Consider the following 16,239-nt stretch of genomic DNA (forward strand, 5'->3'; position numbering starts at 1 on the left):
CGGGGGGAATGGTGGCGGAGAAGATGTATGAGCGAGTTGGTGCTGGTTCCGTGTCTGGGAAATGTATCATCGGCAGGCCCACGAGAGTCATTATTCAGTAGACTAGTGTAGTTCCATCTTCCTAACTTCATAGACTTATAGACCGAGTTTGCTTTTAAAACACAGCCATAGATATCCTCGGCTGTTCCAGATGTTCACCGTCGTACTACTTGAAGGTCTATTAACTACAATCCAGTAGGTTATATCTTGTCTATGCTGTATCACTCTCCTCTCGTTAACGCACAGCAGGCTACGATTGCCAAGCTCACGATTGCTCAAGGTTTATCTGTAGGCGCACCAGGAATTGGAGAGTAGGCGGTGAAGCTCTAGGTGCATGTGTGGGGTGATCTTGGTCTGTACATGTAGGCGTGAGGGGCGCAGTGCATGCGGCCCACGATGATTGGGAGGGACTGCAGCAGATTGCGCGACATTACAGTCTAAGCCGGTTTATCCGCTCCCTCCGTCCCCTTTCGGCATTCATTTCGGAAGAGCCTCGAGATGCGATATGCACGATGTTGTGCCATGCTTCCCGCAGGACAACAAAGATAAGAGATACAACTCAGCGGCTTCAAGTCGCAACGTGCTTCAATGAGAGAGCCATGTGATGTCAGGACCTGTGGTACTTGTTGGGCCAACAGAAGCGGCTGCCAACGACATGTCCCACATATCTTCAAACATGAAGACTGAGGTTGGCTCAGAAACTGAAAACCACGGGTAGACACCTAGGTTGCAAAGCCATGAAAAAGGGATCCCAATGGTCGATATCAGACATCTAAGTTTGTCTCATATAGAGTCATGTAGGTTAGTCGATCGCATAATCCTCTGCTTCCAGTGTTAGTTAACCAACATTACTTTACTTTCTCTTTGCCCCAGCTGGACCAATCACGTTCTTCTCTGTCTTAGCCGGTCCATCGTCGGTGTTGGCGAAGACTGAAATGCAGCAACCGAAGTCGCTCCCACTCGAGAACAAATTCCCCGCACTTGCGGCTCAACTGTGAGTGGTAAACAGGTCTGATTGGGGACATGAACGGGCGCCACCCCCTCCTTCTTGTTCGACGCAGTACGGTCCCCCCAAAATCGACGCACAGCTTGACAGCAGAAGTCGGTGTGGCTTGGGGCTCCTGGTGGGTAGAGCGGGCTTAGATATGCGGGGTCCCAAGGTCGGCATACCAGGCCATAAGGCGCCCAACTTCGAGCCCAAAGCAGGTGGTTCGCGCACTTTGCTCGTTGCAAAGCCTCTCAAGCCAGCCAACCTGTCAACCACTTTCATCATCAAGAACGCCCAATCTTTTAGATACCCCGGCAAGTTCGTACGTTACCTCTGATCAGGCATCCTGCTCCATCCCTCATTGTTTCCTTCCCGATTGACAATCCTGGTGTGGATCACTGTCCACAGTACCATACCAAATATTTCGACTGTGCCACACTGGCCACGTTGGGTTGTGCTGGGATTTGAACTGAGAGGAGATGCGGCCCCTCCGTCCCGGCTTATCTATCCGGCCTCCCGCACATCAGCCTCACTCTGCGTATGTCACAGACGGTAGTGAAGAAGATTCTGTCTACTATAGCGAGGACGAGGACGACCCTCACGGGAGCCACTCCATGGTATATGAGAGAGAACCAGCACCATACGGGCCTGGCCTTCCAAAGACCCCATTACGTTCACCCAGTACAGAATACACAGCTTCAACCATCCCGCCGTCTCCCACTTATCGCCTCCCACCGGCAGGGACACCCTTGTCCAGTCCAGGCTTTATGAGCGGATTCCCACCACGACCTCACCCAGGATACCAGCCGGGGCCGCCGCCACCTCCCCCTCCCCCGGCAGGTTATGGGAGACCACACATCCCATATCAGCAACCACAACCGTACCCGATTGCTTCTATGTGGGGAACATGGACTCTTCCTCCAGCCTATCCTCCTACACCCAACACCCCCTTCAACGAACCAAGAAGGCCTGTTCCCCATGCCCCAAACCTACCCAATAATCGTTGGATGCCACATCCCGATGAAGACCCCATCCCACACCGCCCTCATCGAAACCGGTCTCCCGGGCCTACACTACAGTTTCGACGCTCCCGGAGCAACATGCGAAAGCGCAGTTCGTCCGAGACCCGAAAGCCCCGTCCGCTAGACCCCCAAATAGCAGCGGCGTTAAAGGGGAAGGAGCATGAGAACATGGTCCTTCGAGAAGAACTCAAGAGGGCAAAGACGAAAGAGGCCAAGAGGGAGGCCAAGGAAAAGGAGGCCGAGTTCCAAAGGTTAAAAGGTCTCGAGGAGGAGCTGAGAAGGTATAAATTGTTCGAACAAAAGAACCAGATGAAGCAGGAAATAAAGAACGAGATATATGCAGAGTTTCACCAGGGGATATCGACATCACCTACGACGTTGGCTGGTCAGCTGGGGCCTAGCTCTGGGTTCTCGTCGGAGGCGACACCGTCGTCTAATGCTTGGACGCAGGGGGGGTTGATTATTGGGCGACAGCCTGCTCCAAGGGCCATTGCAGGGGGGGTGTCTTTGGGTGATTACTTGTTTGATCGGTATGGGAATCCACAGCTGGAGGTGTACGCGAGGCCATTGGAGACACAAGATGTTGGTGTGAGAGGACGGCAACCAGGTCCCCATGTGCGGTTTCCATGATTGCGGATTGTGCTGTAGATATATTGTATGACTTTCATAGGGCAGGCACCCACATATTACGAAAGTTTCCATTAAGGGTGACAGTGATTGGCAATAACTGCCATCATGTGAGCCATTATCTGGACCACCATGATCCCTAGCCTACAAGACCTATCAATCAAATGAAAGACTTTCATGCCGTGTTGTTAAGGCATTCTTCGAAAGCCCGTCCAGAGGCATCCTAGAGTATCCGGCATACCACAACAATCATCTTAAGATTTGCATTTGTTGTCAAGTTACGTAGATCAAGGGTTTGATCAAACAATGTTAAGTCCGAGAATCAGGAAAGATATCCGCGGTAGGCCCGCATCTTCCACTTTCTGTATTACCACTACATCATGAAGCATTCACGACAAATTGGCCATCACCTTCCTCACGCCATCGTCCATCTCGCCAAGCCCTCTTTCCTCTGCATACTTCAGCAAGCGTCCTTCTTCTGTTGCCGCATGAACTTCCAACTCATTACCGCCGTCGAGCAACTTTCTGCAGAAACTTAAAAGCTCCAGCTTTATCCTAGCTTTTAACTTGACCGCAAAACCATACTCCTTGGCAGCCGCTTGCACCTCTGGAAAATCTTTCAAGTTCAAATTGTCACGGAGAGCGAGGAAGTGCGTCAATCTTCAGATATAGGGCCAAGGTTGGTTATGTGGCCATGATAGGAACTGCCGTAGATTATCAGAGACTTCAGGTTTGGAGGATGCCGGAGACTATCAAGAGTGCAAGCGTAGAAAAAGCAGCTGTACTGTTTGGCAAATGGCTGGCAGGGATCAAACGGCGTGTCACAGTCTTCCGGATCCAGGTAAGCCTTGGCCAATTCCAGTAAACGCTCCACGAGATCCCCCTTGCGGGTGTTGTCCAGGATCGGCGCTGCAGGATCCAGAACGTGCTTGTTGCTGGCAAACGATTGGCTATTCACTGAGGCCAGCTGCGTCTCCCAGGAGCCCCAATCCGAAAAAGATGGTATTGTGTGTATAAATGGCAGTCTACAGGCCTCGCGAGACAAGGCGATCAACAAGTCTCGAAAATAACTTGTAATACGTCAAGTTCACTATCTTCTTCAACAATAGCCTCTGGATACAAGCCATCCAGTCTTGTCACAATGTCCATCCAAAGCATGTCACCATATTTTCATCTCAAATCCAAAATCTCACCCCTCACTCGTGTGAATGACCCGGCAAAGCCTTGAGCCCTATTGTTTGTTTCGCAAATATTAGTAACCAATCCATGCCTGCCATTCAAAACGCAGACTTACAGCCGTCGATATCCTCCTTAACCACTCTCTTGACCTGGCACTGATTAGCCTTATCAAAGGTCTGCGTCGTTAAACCACGGCATGTGGCAGCAAAGCAGCGGTTGTCCATGGCGTGCTGGAGAGTGTCGTCCTTCCAGCCAAAGACATAGTCGCCATGTTGGCCGTAGCCGGTCCTAATTTGATGTTAGCGCACTGCTGGCAACCTTTAGAATGGGGCAAAGGGCCTACGGGTCTCCCTGGCTCAGTACAAAAGGCTGAGAGCCATCGGCGGGCCATTCAGCCTTGTTGTTGAAGGCACGGGTATCCCAGACGATCTATTCACAGCGTCAGCGTAAGGCAGACATCAAAGCCACGACAACAACCACCTGCCTCGTAGTGGACCTGTGGGATCTTGACCGGATGGCTCGCAGGGCAGGCAGCATCGACAACGGCAAAGGTGGCAGGCCCGGACGTAGGGTGAGCAACGTGGTCCATGTGGTTCGGAGTGTCGAGGTTCTTCCCATCCCAGCAGCTTGGGGGTCGTCAGCACTGCCAACGTACATTGACATAGGCTTAAGAAAAAACGTACATAGGGAAGATAACACTGCTGCGGATGCCTCCGGGGCATGGAGTTGTTGGAAAGCTCTCGGTGTCAAGCTTGGGATCCATGCAGGGGCTCATGGTGTTGCCCTGGAAGTTGGGACCTGTACAAGGTGAGATACTGTCATTCAAAGACCAAATGGACCAGAGACCAGGCCTATGCTTGCCGCTGCATACCTGTGTAGCAACGATAGCAGCTCTGCATCTTGCGACCAAGGCCAGTCGAGGTGCGGCGTGCTGCATCGCCAGTGAACATTCTGAAGCCTGGCTTGAAGGCAGTAACAGTTTTAGGACCAGGAGCCGTATAGTATACGGTGATGCCAGCTTTGTAAGAGTTCTGTTAGCTGCCTTGTCTTCAAAGAATCACGAAGAAGCGATGTGGTGGATGATGTTTGGTTCGGGCTCAGGGGTCACTCAGTGGTCCCGCATAGCCCTAACCCTAGAATGATGATATAATGTGTCGAGACGGAGATTGTGAAGAAACTCGTCATACCGTTGGCATTTCCAATGGCCTAGAACAAAGAAATCAGCATCATGTCTCATTGTTGATCGTTGTTTGGTGTTGGAAAACTCGAAAGCCGGCACGAGCAAGTGAACGGGGCACCCACATCATTGACCATCTGGGGAACACGCTTGTAGGTTCCGTTTCGAGCCTTAAAGTAAACGTTGGCAGTCCAGTAGTTGCTCAAATCTTGATCAAACGAGCATGTTGTGCATGTCGCGAGCTTGGAAATATCGCTGTAGGGCATGGTAACGTTGAACGCATTCTAGAGAGCAACGATCAGCGAGGGTGACGGCGTTTCGTTGAAAATATGATTCGACGCACTCCTCCGACAACCTGATGGACGTGAGCAGAGGGAATACCGCCGGGCTCGACGAGAGGATCGATGCGATCGAGGACCACCTGGGATAAAGATGGTCAGTATTCTGGAAGGACCTGAACTCAGTGGCGGGTGGAAGAGGTGCTTACCTCGGAGCAGCCGAATCGAAGCATGGTTGTGCTAAAGCCCTGGCCGTAAACGGCCGGGAGAGAAAAAAGGCCATACAAGACCTTCATGGTGGAATGAGAGACACCGAATAGCTTCGTCGATCTTGGCTTTGCAGGACGGATTGAGAACCACGAGGCGGCCTGGGGTCGTCGGCGGGCCGTCGCGCTCTTTTAAAAGTTTCGCGTGTACTCCATGCCAACCTCACCTCTCCCGTCTTGGAAAGAGTGAAGCTAAAGGAGGCAATGCTGTGGCAAGTCAAGTGCCGGGCATACCGTGCATTGATTGTGGGGTTGATTAAATGTGATTAACCACGGCCTATCAAATGCACGACATATTGATAGCACTTGTCAATCCTTCGCTTTTAACCGATCCTCTGTCCAACAGGATGGCTCGGCCGAACCTTTTGGTTATTTTGGTGATAGCTGAATATATCAAGGCGGCAATACTCATCGGCTCCGACATAAGACTTGACTGGAGCGCATCGTCTTCATCAACCAAGATGATTGCACCTGACGTAATGTCGGCATCGGAAAGATACCCTTAGAAAGCTTCGCAGACATGTTTAATGTCCGGCCGTTTTTCTCACGTGGCCGATGTTTCTCTCAGCCTGTCAACAACAATCTTGGCTGAACGACACCACAGAGAAAGGTTTGGATAGATTACTTTGTTTGTTTCAGCATGCCGAGCCTACTAGAACCACTCCTATACCGAACCTCAAATGGGACCTCACTCGATCCGCGCAAATCAGGTGCCTGGAATCCATGTGAATACACCTCAAGTACCTTACCTGCTCCGGTGTGCGAGACTCAGAGTCCGGCTTCCAGGCTCAACGTCACGTCCCTCAAACGATCTACGTGCGCATTTTCTCAGCAAAAGGACCGCATTTCTGACTTGCTGATGAAGTTGTGTTTCACAGTCATGCCTGTATCATGTGATCCCCTCTCCATGCAAAGTATCTGCGGTCCGGTCAGCTTCGGAGTTAAAGCACCAAACTCTTATACCAACCTCAGCTCTAAACGCCAAGCCCTACAAAACGATGGTAGGCGCCAACCATGATTCCGAGTCAGACCGGTGCTCAGTAAAATGCTCTACTTGAAAAGCCGTCCATCATCAGGACTTGAAATATGTCTGCTGTTCTTCTTTTCCTCACGGACCTTGACTTAGAAACGATCCCAGCGCTCAATTTAAAATCTTGCACAAGTATCAACCCTTTCAAACATGAGTTCAAACTGCTCTCATTTCCTGTCAGCTTTGCCGCCTCTTCACCTACTGTGTTTCTCCTTTTTGCTTGGGGCAACCCTATACCAAAGCTTCATCATGACCAAGATCAGCTACCGAGCCCTCCCAAAGTCCGCTTTCCGAAGCCTTCAGAAACAGGCCTGGCCGTTTTATTTCCGATCTCAATCATTATTGGTCGTTATCACTGCTGTGACTATCCCGCGAGATGATCTTGTTCCCTTCGAGGCAAGCCTCATGAGCTGGGTTCCCCACGCCGTTGCGTTCACCTCAGCAATGTTGAATACATTCATCTTTGAACCTGCTACACGAAAGGCCATGGTTCAAGTTACTCATCAAGGTTCGCCTGATCTCATCATGATTTGATATCCTCTGACTTTCGGACGTGGCCTTTGCTGACATAGCCGCGACCTTAGAAACGAGAGATGGGCTTAGCTGCAACACGACACAATACGATGAGAACAAGGTGATGGAGGGTGCTAGTGTCAGCCCATCGTCGGGGATGATGGTGGTGAAGAGACGGTTTTCATTCAGCCACGCAATGTGCATCCACCTCAACCTGTTGACACTGGGCGCTGTGTTGACTTATGGTTGGACATTGGCCGCGAGGATCGAGTGAAGGATGACTGAGGCTGAGAACTGCGTCTCGGTATAGTGTCCAGTCGCGGATGCTACTCTTTGTTATGATGACGGAACTGGGACAAGCTCTAGACTTGATGCTATTGTCGATCATTAAGCTGATCTTGGCTGCAATGATATCAAAGTTTGAGTGCGGCAGTGATGTTCGGATTGGGCTTGTTCCGATGGAGTGGCTCACTACATGCCAAAGACGTGAATACCCAGCTGTGTCTATTTTGGGAGTCGTCTAGATGTTTCGTTATATAGCAATAGACCACTATTGCTACCCATATTCTCTCGTCAATGTCTTCATACATCGGCAGTAGAGCTTCCCTGTTCCTCTTTGCTGGCTCCATCGGCTCAGCCAGTCGTAGCTGGTCGACCCCAGATCACTTCTGGCATCCTCCGTTTCCTTTAGACCATTCACCCAGTGCATAAGCCGCACTCACTTCTTCTCCCGAATATCTGGATTCCCAGGAAGCGTATCAAGCCCTATAACCATGTCAGCTCACAGTCCCCTCTCACGAAACAAAGACTCACATCCATCCACCTCCTCCCCCACTCTCGAAGACACACTACACCTCTTTGCCTCCTCCAAAGACTGGCTCTCCAGCACATGACAATTAGCCCCAAAGCACACCCCGTCCATCGCCCGTTGCAGAGAATCCCCTTTCCACCCAAACACATAGTCCCCATGCTGCCCATACCCCGTAGTATCACCCGTGCTCAAAACAAAAGGCTGCGACCCATCCTCCGGCCACTCATCCGGGTCATTAAACAAACTCGTATCCCACACAATCTACTCCCCGTTAGCATTTCCCAAACAGTACACACTCCCAAAAGACGGTTAACCCACCTCAAGCATCAACTGCGGTATCCTAACAGGATGACTCTCCGGACACTGTCCACCCGTCCCCAACCCAGTAAACGTATGCGGCCCGGTTTCAACCGGATACGCCACATGGCTCTTATGATCAGGACTGTCCAAATTCTTCCCATCCCAACAAGTCGGATAAAGCACATTACTCCTAATCCCCCAGCACATTTTATTGGGTAACCCCTCAAAGTCCACCGCATCATCCACACAAGGCGCTTTATCATCCCCCCCAAAGTCAGGCCCGGTATAACACCGGAAGCAAGTTTGATTCCTCAACCCCTGCGGTTCCCTCCTCCCGGCATCCCCAACCAACATCCGGAATCCAGGCCGAAAGGCAGTCACGTCCCCTATCCCACCGCTGACGTAGTACACCACGAAGCCACCATCCGTTTTGGTAGTAAAATCATCGCCGAATAATAGCCTGTTAGGTATTTGGGGGACACGTTTGTAGGAACCATTTCGTGCGCGGAAGTAGAGGTTGGCGGTCCAGTAGTTTGAGAGGTCTTCAGAGTAGGAGCAGGTGGTGCAGTTGGCGAGGGAGGAGATGTCGGTGTTGTGTGGCATGGAGATATCGAAGGCGTTGCCGCCCACGATTTGGTGGAGGTGTGGGGAGGGTAGGGAGCCTGGGTTGACGAGGGGGTCGATTCGGTCGATTACGAGCTGGTGGCAGCCGAAGCGGAGCATGGTTGATGAGACGTTTGGACCCCAGGGGGAGGTGCCCAGTTGGGGGGCGGCGAGGCCGAGGGTTGAGAGGAGGGATAGGAGGAGGAGCATCGTGGTTGCTAGATCAGTGGAGTATTGGTCGGTGAAGTTGGGGAGGGCGGTGAGTGGAGGGAGGCTGTAGATATCTGTTGACCATCATGGCACAGTCTCAGCAGATGAATCAGCAAGCTGCAGATACCTAATCAATTGTTCGGATGGTTCCAACCTATGGATTGTTGTGTGCGCGCCGAGCCGCCCGGTTGATAGTAGAAGACTTATTTTGCCAATCTTCCGGGCAATGGTGACTGGATGGATTGTTATCGTCTTGATGAAGAGGCAGCCATCATCGCAGTACCGAGATTGCGACCACGTGGCAGACAAGATGTTCCTCGATCTTGATCTTGGGAGGCTTCGAAAGATATGCGAGATGCATCATGGCTCGCGTGGTGGACGAGCAGAGCGGTTGCCTTCTTGCGCCGTAAATCGAAGGGCAAGGAACTGAAAATATGGAGCACGCGGGAGAGTCATACTACAGTGGACGGTGGACGGTGGTCGGTCGTCGGTCGTCGGCAAAATTGGATGGAGACCTGATAGTCCGAGGAGCGGAGGAAGGCGGGCATAGCAGTCTCAAGAACCTTCCATCACACTTTCCACCCTCGCATGAGCTGCGAGAATAGCATGAGATATGCAATCTGTGAATATCTCAAAAGAAGCAACCAGTGAGAATCGAGGGGGAAATGCTGGTTAATTTGTTCAACTATTTATCCTCCACCTGTCTTTGCGGTACCTGGTCCTCCACAAGAATACCTCTCGATGCACCGCGACACTTTTGGTGCTAAATGTGGCATGTACCAGGTTCAGAGCTTCCTCGACGAAGGTTATAAGTCCCACACACTTCCCGTATCGAGAACCAGTCGATAACCAAAGACGACGTGTTGTCCAACACACATAGGCAAACGCCGGCAAAATGAAGCTTTCATTTTCTCTTCTACTTCCTTTGCTCGTGATAGCCCAGGAGACAACCCTGGGAACAGGAGCGCATTTCCGGCTGACAAGATACTCAGGCACTGGCTGCCCGGAAGGCTCGAGCAACATAACAATCTCAGAAACAGGTGAGTGGATCACTATTACCTACAGCCAATTTCGAACCTACCTTGGGCCAGACTATGCTCGAGCGGAGAGGGGCAAGACCCGTCATGTTGATCTCGCTATCATTGCCCCGAACGTCGACCATTTCCCTCAAGAGGTTCAAAGGGTGCAGCACACGCTTGCGGACAGCGTATATGAAGGATACTACACTCAGCTCGATGATGGAGTGACAGCTCTTCACCACAGCACATACTACACCCATGATCTGGGCCCCTTCAACGTGGTCGCGACGGCAACATTCGATGGTGGTGAGACGTGGAAAGCACCTTGCAAATCGTACAGCGAGACCAGAGAGATCCCTCGCAGCTCCCTGGAGTATGGCCGCTGTGTCCAACCAGGTGCTAGAATGTCGGTATTCTATGCCCACGATCAGATCACCATGAGCAGCTCGAATCCAGAAGCCCGTGGCGTTTTGGTTGCGGGCGACACGGCCGACTTGTTGTATACGCGCCGTATCAGAGTCCTGTAAATTGAATGATTAAATTTGCAGTGAGATTGGGAGAAAACCACGAATGCTAATTCGGAATATCATATGGTAGATGGCGAGCGTGTTCTCCGTAAGCCACATCTTTGAGGAAATTCGGAATTGGTCCGGAAAAGCGCTAGTCCAGAGTCGGGAGGTGGGGCTATGATCCTGAGGAGGGGTGGTGGGGCTGTGGGGTGATTGCCGTTTGGATCTTGGCAGAAAGCTTCAACTGTCTTGACTCTTGCTACCAACTTGGAATCCGGGACCAACGACAGATAGGACAAATGCACTTGTTCTTGCCATTAAAACCTATCTACTCTTTCGCTGTCATTGAAGTAGAATCCCCTTCCTTGCCAGCAATACTAATCGATTTTCAACCCTTTGAAGGCCATGATTTCAACCCGCGGATAAATCGGGCATGATGCTCAGGTTCGCATTTTCCAGTCTGGTGTCGCACAACGGTGCGAGAATGCAGCTCGCTATGCAACCCATGATATTGGGCGACGGCCATGCTGCCTTTTCGACCGGGGGTCGAGCCTTGCCAACTTGCGCAAACATGTGTAATATCTACTGCCTGGTCGCGCTTTCGAGCTGAACGTGTTCATTATCCCCAGTAAAATCTTCCCGTCAACGACTCGATGATGGAGAGCGAACAACCGATAGACTTGGAATGGCTTGCTGACTTATCCAAAGGTAAGTACATACCATTTGCTCCAATATTCCATCTAATGTTTAACACACATATCAGGTCAATCATTTACAACCTTTGGACAATCCCAATCTGCAAAGACTTTCGATTTCGGAGACGATGGCTTTACTGCTTCTCTGTCAGAAGGGAATGAGCTGCTCCAACTCACTCGGCCAGACCCTACTTGTGGTCTCATTTTCGTCAGAGGAAACTATCCTGACAGCGCAGCCTCCATGCTAGCCCGAGCTCAAAACCAGCAGCTGCATGAGGCTCAGAGCAACGACACCTTTGGAACCAATCTGGTTCCAGAGAGTCCCGAGACGCCATCTTCGCCCTGGGCCGTGAGTGCCGCAGACCGAAAAAGTCAGGGATGGGTCAACTTTCGTTGGCCTTACGCCCAATATGTGCTTTTCCATTTGGATACTGCCAAGGGTTTCAATCGTGAGATTGGAAGCTGGGACACCATATCATTTGTTAAAAACAAAATCTTCTTTCAGATTCACCGTCTGAGTTTGGGGGTTGGCAGTTCAGCCACCAGTGATGACCACCAAGATGACGTGGCACGCGTGAGGTTCAAAAGAGGAGGACCAGTTCGATTCGGGTGCCCATGTTCTCAGAATGATATTCATCGACAAGTTGACACATATACCATCACGAACAATGCCAACATTGTGTCCTGCAGAAGCAGCAACTATCGCACAAGAATCGAAATGACATTTTCGGTCAATGGCATACTCCAACCTCCCACCTTCCTCAACCCCTGCGACACAGCTGCAGACGTTGAATGGGTTGACATGACGAGTGAGGTCGAAGTTGACATTCGAGTCGGAGAGCCCACATATGTTGTGTCAACCTACGCCATACGTACTGAGGATGGGGTTGAGCACGACCCTTCGCTTCCGGCCGACCTCGCAGACTATCTGGGCGTCAGCCGTGGGTCGGTCAACATGACCGACAGACTCTTCACAAGCCTATGCGCAGCGAACTACGAAGCGATTGAAGCGGTGGAATTTTGCGTCATCGGCAGGGGCGTGGAACAGATACTGGGTGTCACATCAATTCCGACCTCGAGTTCGCATCCCACGAGCCCAAGTTTCTCACATGAACTAGGAGAAAAAGCTCTGATAGGGAATATCATGACATGTCAGTTTGTCGACGTGGAAAGCGCCTTGTATCTCAACCCAATCCTTCTGATTTACTCGATATCCAGACTAACACCGTTCTAGTTATCAAATACGGCTTCTCGCCAAACTGCATAGATTCATTGACTCTAGAGACTTGAAAAGGGATTTCTTGAACCAGTATCTGGAGCTGGAAAAGATCCGGCAGGCCTACCTTGACAAGCTCACAGCTGCCATTCAGGGTGCACTTGCTTGGTTGTTCGCCACAGATCTCAAGCCAGGGAGACTCCTTCTCGCAGTCCACAGTGAGCCCTCCAATATTTCTGACGGCCCAGTTTTTGAACGGTTCAAAAGGTGCGCTGGGAAACGATCCGCCTTCAGCTGGGACACGACATACAACCGGGGCTGCTATGCCACCATGGCCGCCTGGTACGCCTACAGGGCATGTCCTTCTGCATTTCATACAAGGTTCATCAGTGAGATCATCGTCCCCAGGTTACCTGTAGCATACCACCTCGGCATGGAGCGGGCAAACCGCGATAAGCAACCGACTCCCAAAAGCAATGTGCTGCAATGGCTACATCTCAGCTCTATCTTGCTGCTCTATGACGAGCTGAGTTGTGCGGAATACGATCTCGACATTGATGTTGACGAGGTAAGAGAGACCCAAGAAAGAGCTGAAAAAAATGTCTCGCGTCTCAAAACCAACCAGCACGGTGGATGGAAAGCACATCATGACGAGCTTGACAGGGCTCTCCTCCTGGCCGAGGAGATGCAGCTGGACCGATTGAGGCACAGCAGCCGGTCCTACAATTTAGCGGTTTCTCGAGCCAAACAAACCAGGCAAAGGATCCGCGACCGCAAACGGACGGCAAAATTCTTGCCCGGACCAAAGCCGTGGATGGCTATAAGAGGACTTGGCAACGGGCCATGGGAGCTACACAGCACCAACCACGAAGCATACCTGAGAGTCGCCGATATCACCAACGTCCCATCTGCCCGAGACAGGCTGTTTGAATTTCTGTTGTCGGATTACTCCTTCATGACCTCTTGGGACTGGGCAGATGGCAACATGGTAGGCCGATGGTGGGACATCCAGCCTATCGCGATGATATGCGCCACCTTGCTGGATTTGAAATATGAAGGTATCTCCAACTCCGAGAAGCCGTTTTCCAACGGGTTAGCTGATCTGTTGACACTTTGCTAGGGAAGCTGCAGGCTGCGCAAGCCAAGAAACCAGTCGGGGATGATGAGCACCCTCAGTCTCTCGACCGCCGAACGGACACACTCAGATCCGACGATCTAAACAGCAGCGAGATTTTGCCACGACAGCCCAGAATATCCGGCGAGATTGTTAACATTGAAGCCATGTTATTCAAGCTTATTCAGTCGGTGGAGGAGTCGCGTGGAAGTGAAATGGCCAAGTCTTTCGACTGGATATCGCAACGACCACCAAACCCTTGCTTTCCTGTAAGCTTCCCCATGTCTACCTCCCTACCTTGTTTTTATTGTCTGAGGAGCTCCGAGTCGTCAATGAGTTCATATGCACATTGTTATTCTTGAAATCTCGTGGCGTTTAAATTTTTTTAATTTTTTTGGTTTACATTCTCACATTCCCTCTCATATTCTAGGGCTGGTATACCTTACCTCGTTCACCACCTTCCTCGCCAACAACACAACTTCCTCTCGTTACCCTGATACCGGAGCTAAAGGCTTATCTTCCTGGCCATGGGCCCGAATCGTCATCCATTCAAAAAGTAGTGACCGACACGATGACCTCTGATGACGACTGTGTAGCCTTGCGTATGATTTGTTTGTGGGATATCACCCATGGGTCTCCGTTGGATTTCAGCTTCCAAGTCAAACCCGTCACCTGGACGACTATCCCCAGGTCAACCTATTCATCTCGGGACAGATCCTTGAAACAGCGTCTAAACAGTCGTGTAAGCTCTTTTCGCCTCGCCCAGCTCAGATTGCAAGCAGACACGGCTAATCATATGCTATTCGAGGGATCTCAGCTCGTCGATCTAGGAATAAGGCACAGAATCCTGTAGGACCCCGCACCTCAAGGATCATGTAGTCAAGATGGTTGCTAATCTCCCTAGTCTATTCCCCATACTTACACTTTTTAACGCAGCTGGACTCTGCTATCTCTGGCACGATGCCGCGGCTTTTCACTTGAGAGATCACTTTGGCTCAGTGTCACGGTTCACTGACAGTAAGAAGGGACCCACGGGGTGGATTACAAGCATTAATATCTCGCAGTACGTTAATTCTCCTTGGAGGTTGGCTGTCGTACTCGTGTCACTAATAACAGGGAAAAGCTGGACTCTTCGGTCTCAGGCTGAAGTGAAGGAAGATCCGTATCGTGAACGTCACCGCCAGCACGGCAACTTCCCACCTGACAACATTGCTGAGCTCGGGGTTGGTATTGACACAAAATACATGGTCGAAGAGAGATCATCGTCCATAATCTTTACAGGACATCCTTCTGGTCGTCTGTGGGTCTGCTCGATCATCTCACCAACGGTCAAATGGAATTATCTCGAAAGTCTCATCTCCAATTACACCCAACCACTCCTGGCCAACTTTGTTCATCAGCCATCGACCGCAAGGTGTCTGGTGTTCCTGATGTTCCTAGGACATCTGTGCGAGACGTTGGCGGATGAGTATGAGAAGCTTCTCTTGCAACTCGATGGCATAATCGAAATCAGGGTGCGTTATTGAGTCAAGCGGGGCTTTTTATGTGGAATCGGCTGACAAGGATGAACCTGCAGGACCGTACGCTGTTTGAAGGCCCCGAAGACTGGTGGGGAACGGCGGAAGCAATCAACAAGCTCAAAAAGATGCTCTGGGGTTGGGACGCACTCAGAATCTTTAACGACAAGCTCTCTGCCTCTTTGACACAAGTCCAGAGGGCACACGACACCATGGATAATATTATCAAGCAAGTATGTTCTGACCGCAGTCGCACTCTCGGACCGTAGAGTAATAACATTAGGTTAGGAGACATCGTATCAAGATGCAGAACTTGTCCAAGAGGCGAATACTGTCGTGGATGAGTTTCGAAAACGACATGGCTTGCTTATTGACGTCCACGACAAGACGCAGTTGAAGATCAAACAGGTCACCGGTCTACGCGACGGCATCTCCACCATCACCAATGTGGTTGACGCCCAAACCGCCTTGGAGGACAACAAGACGACGATACAGCAAGGGAACAACATCAGGACCCTGACCTATATCACGATTGGTTATTTACCGCTTGGATTTGTCACGGTAAGCGTTGACAATGCTTCCCAAAGGCCTCACTAACAACACATACAGGGTCTGTATTCTGTACAACATGGCACCTTCATGAACTCGGCCACAGACTGGCAGTTTGGCGTCATGATTGTTTTGTTCTCCCTTGGCACCTGGATACTCGCGTACGCCCTCGAAAAAGCACTTGTGCGCGTCGACTGGAACATCATCAGGGGACGCTTTGACCTGAATCAACTGCGATGGGCGTTCAAGTGGCCCGCCAAACCCACTCGAGATGGCGGCCAGGATCAAGGTCCGTCTGGTCTGGCATGAAGCAACGAGATCTCCCAAGAAAACTTCCCGAGTTGGCAGCTGATGGGAGGTTGAGGAAAGGCTCTTTGTCACTGCACAAACAGGAGTGAAGATCGCAATGCATGGAATGCTGCGCTGCAGCAGGAGAAGGAACCGAGCTTGGTAGCGGCTCCGCCGAAGGGGAACATGCACAAAAGCACGTGGATCACTGCTTGGCGGGTCTCTCTCCACTCGCACATGAAAGACTTATCCGAAGGCAGGGTTGAAAGTGGGGGACTGGTTCACAACG

At 51.1% G+C, this 16,239-nt stretch overlaps 6 protein-coding genes across 6 annotated transcripts; 4 read left to right on the forward strand and 2 right to left on the reverse strand.

The window, feature by feature from the left end:
• Positions 1–1,049: 1,049 nt before the first annotated feature.
• On the forward strand, positions 1,050–2,679 carry QC762_401400 (uncharacterized protein; the record flags this gene model as incomplete). The annotated part of the gene is made up of 2 exons (XM_062889599.1): positions 1,050–1,349; positions 1,507–2,679. Exons 1-2 carry the CDS (start codon positions 1,185–1,187, stop codon positions 2,677–2,679), a joined length of 1,338 nt encoding a protein of 445 aa, XP_062743117.1. The 5' UTR covers positions 1,050–1,184.
• A 987-nt stretch (positions 2,680–3,666) lies between these two features.
• QC762_401410 (uncharacterized protein) lies at positions 3,667–6,043 on the reverse strand. Its single transcript, XM_062889600.1, has 9 exons — positions 5,520–6,043; positions 5,376–5,453; positions 5,158–5,316; positions 4,727–4,886; positions 4,539–4,653; positions 4,313–4,481; positions 4,199–4,284; positions 3,971–4,143; positions 3,667–3,907 (listed from the first exon to the last, which is right to left on the reverse strand). The coding sequence occupies exons 1-9, from the start codon at positions 5,604–5,606 to the stop codon at positions 3,873–3,875; spliced, it is 1,062 nt and encodes a 353-aa protein (XP_062743118.1). The 5' UTR covers positions 5,607–6,043; the 3' UTR covers positions 3,667–3,872.
• Positions 6,044–6,153: 110 nt separating this feature from the next.
• QC762_401420 (uncharacterized protein) lies at positions 6,154–7,680 on the forward strand. The gene is made up of 3 exons (XM_062889601.1): positions 6,154–6,186; positions 6,455–7,114; positions 7,191–7,680. Exons 2-3 carry the CDS (start codon positions 6,757–6,759, stop codon positions 7,391–7,393), a joined length of 561 nt encoding a protein of 186 aa, XP_062743119.1. The 5' UTR covers positions 6,154–6,186; positions 6,455–6,756; the 3' UTR covers positions 7,394–7,680.
• On the reverse strand, positions 7,677–9,723 carry QC762_0062550 (uncharacterized protein). Its single transcript, XM_062883624.1, has 4 exons — positions 9,198–9,723; positions 8,249–9,117; positions 7,933–8,191; positions 7,677–7,884 (listed from the first exon to the last, which is right to left on the reverse strand). The coding sequence occupies exons 2-4, from the start codon at positions 9,041–9,043 to the stop codon at positions 7,838–7,840; spliced, it is 1,101 nt and encodes a 366-aa protein (XP_062743120.1). The 5' UTR covers positions 9,044–9,117; positions 9,198–9,723; the 3' UTR covers positions 7,677–7,837.
• On the forward strand, positions 9,614–10,681 carry QC762_401432 (uncharacterized protein; the record flags this gene model as incomplete). The annotated part of the gene is made up of 3 exons (XM_062889602.1): positions 9,614–9,848; positions 9,924–10,585; positions 10,660–10,681. The coding sequence occupies exons 2-3, from the start codon at positions 9,939–9,941 to the stop codon at positions 10,679–10,681; spliced, it is 669 nt and encodes a 222-aa protein (XP_062743121.1). The 5' UTR covers positions 9,614–9,848; positions 9,924–9,938.
• A 543-nt stretch (positions 10,682–11,224) lies between these two features.
• QC762_401433 (uncharacterized protein) lies at positions 11,225–15,971 on the forward strand (the record flags this gene model as incomplete). The annotated part of the gene is made up of 11 exons (XM_062889603.1): positions 11,225–11,279; positions 11,335–12,445; positions 12,501–13,540; positions 13,603–13,865; positions 14,027–14,338; positions 14,414–14,445; positions 14,501–14,659; positions 14,720–15,110; positions 15,173–15,346; positions 15,402–15,674; positions 15,723–15,971. The coding sequence occupies 11 exons, from the start codon at positions 11,225–11,227 to the stop codon at positions 15,969–15,971; spliced, it is 4,059 nt and encodes a 1,352-aa protein (XP_062743122.1).
• Between the last annotated feature and the right edge of the window lie 268 nt (positions 15,972–16,239).

The sequence above is a fragment of the Podospora pseudocomata genome, chromosome 4 (assembly GCF_035222375.1).
Source record: "Podospora pseudocomata strain CBS 415.72m chromosome 4, whole genome shotgun sequence".
NCBI lineage: Eukaryota > Fungi > Ascomycota > Sordariomycetes > Sordariales > Podosporaceae > Podospora > Podospora pseudocomata.

Coding starts and splice junctions, on each gene's coding strand:
- QC762_401410 (XM_062889600.1), bottom strand. CDS start 5,606: ATGAAGGTCTTGTATGGCCTTTTTTCTCTCCCGGCCGTTTACGGCCAG. Junction 5,454..5,519: donor TTCGATTCGGCTGCTCCGAG/GTAAGCACCTCT, acceptor TCTTTATCCCAG/GTGGTCCTCGATCGCATCGA. Junction 4,887..5,157: donor TTCCCCAGATGGTCAATGAT/GTGGGTGCCCCG, acceptor GGCAGCTAACAG/AACTCTTACAAAGCTGGCAT.
- QC762_0062550 (XM_062883624.1), bottom strand. CDS start 9,043: ATGCTCCTCCTCCTATCCCTCCTCTCAACCCTCGGCCTCGCCGCCCCC. Junction 8,192..8,248: donor TACCGCAGTTGATGCTTGAG/GTGGGTTAACCG, acceptor AACGGGGAGTAG/ATTGTGTGGGATACGAGTTT. Junction 7,885..7,932: donor GGGGGAGGAGGTGGATGGAT/GTGAGTCTTTGT, acceptor ACATGGTTATAG/GGCTTGATACGCTTCCTGGG.
- QC762_401420 (XM_062889601.1), top strand. CDS start 6,757: ATGAGTTCAAACTGCTCTCATTTCCTGTCAGCTTTGCCGCCTCTTCAC. Junction 7,115..7,190: donor GGTTCAAGTTACTCATCAAG/GTTCGCCTGATC, acceptor CCGCGACCTTAG/AAACGAGAGATGGGCTTAGC.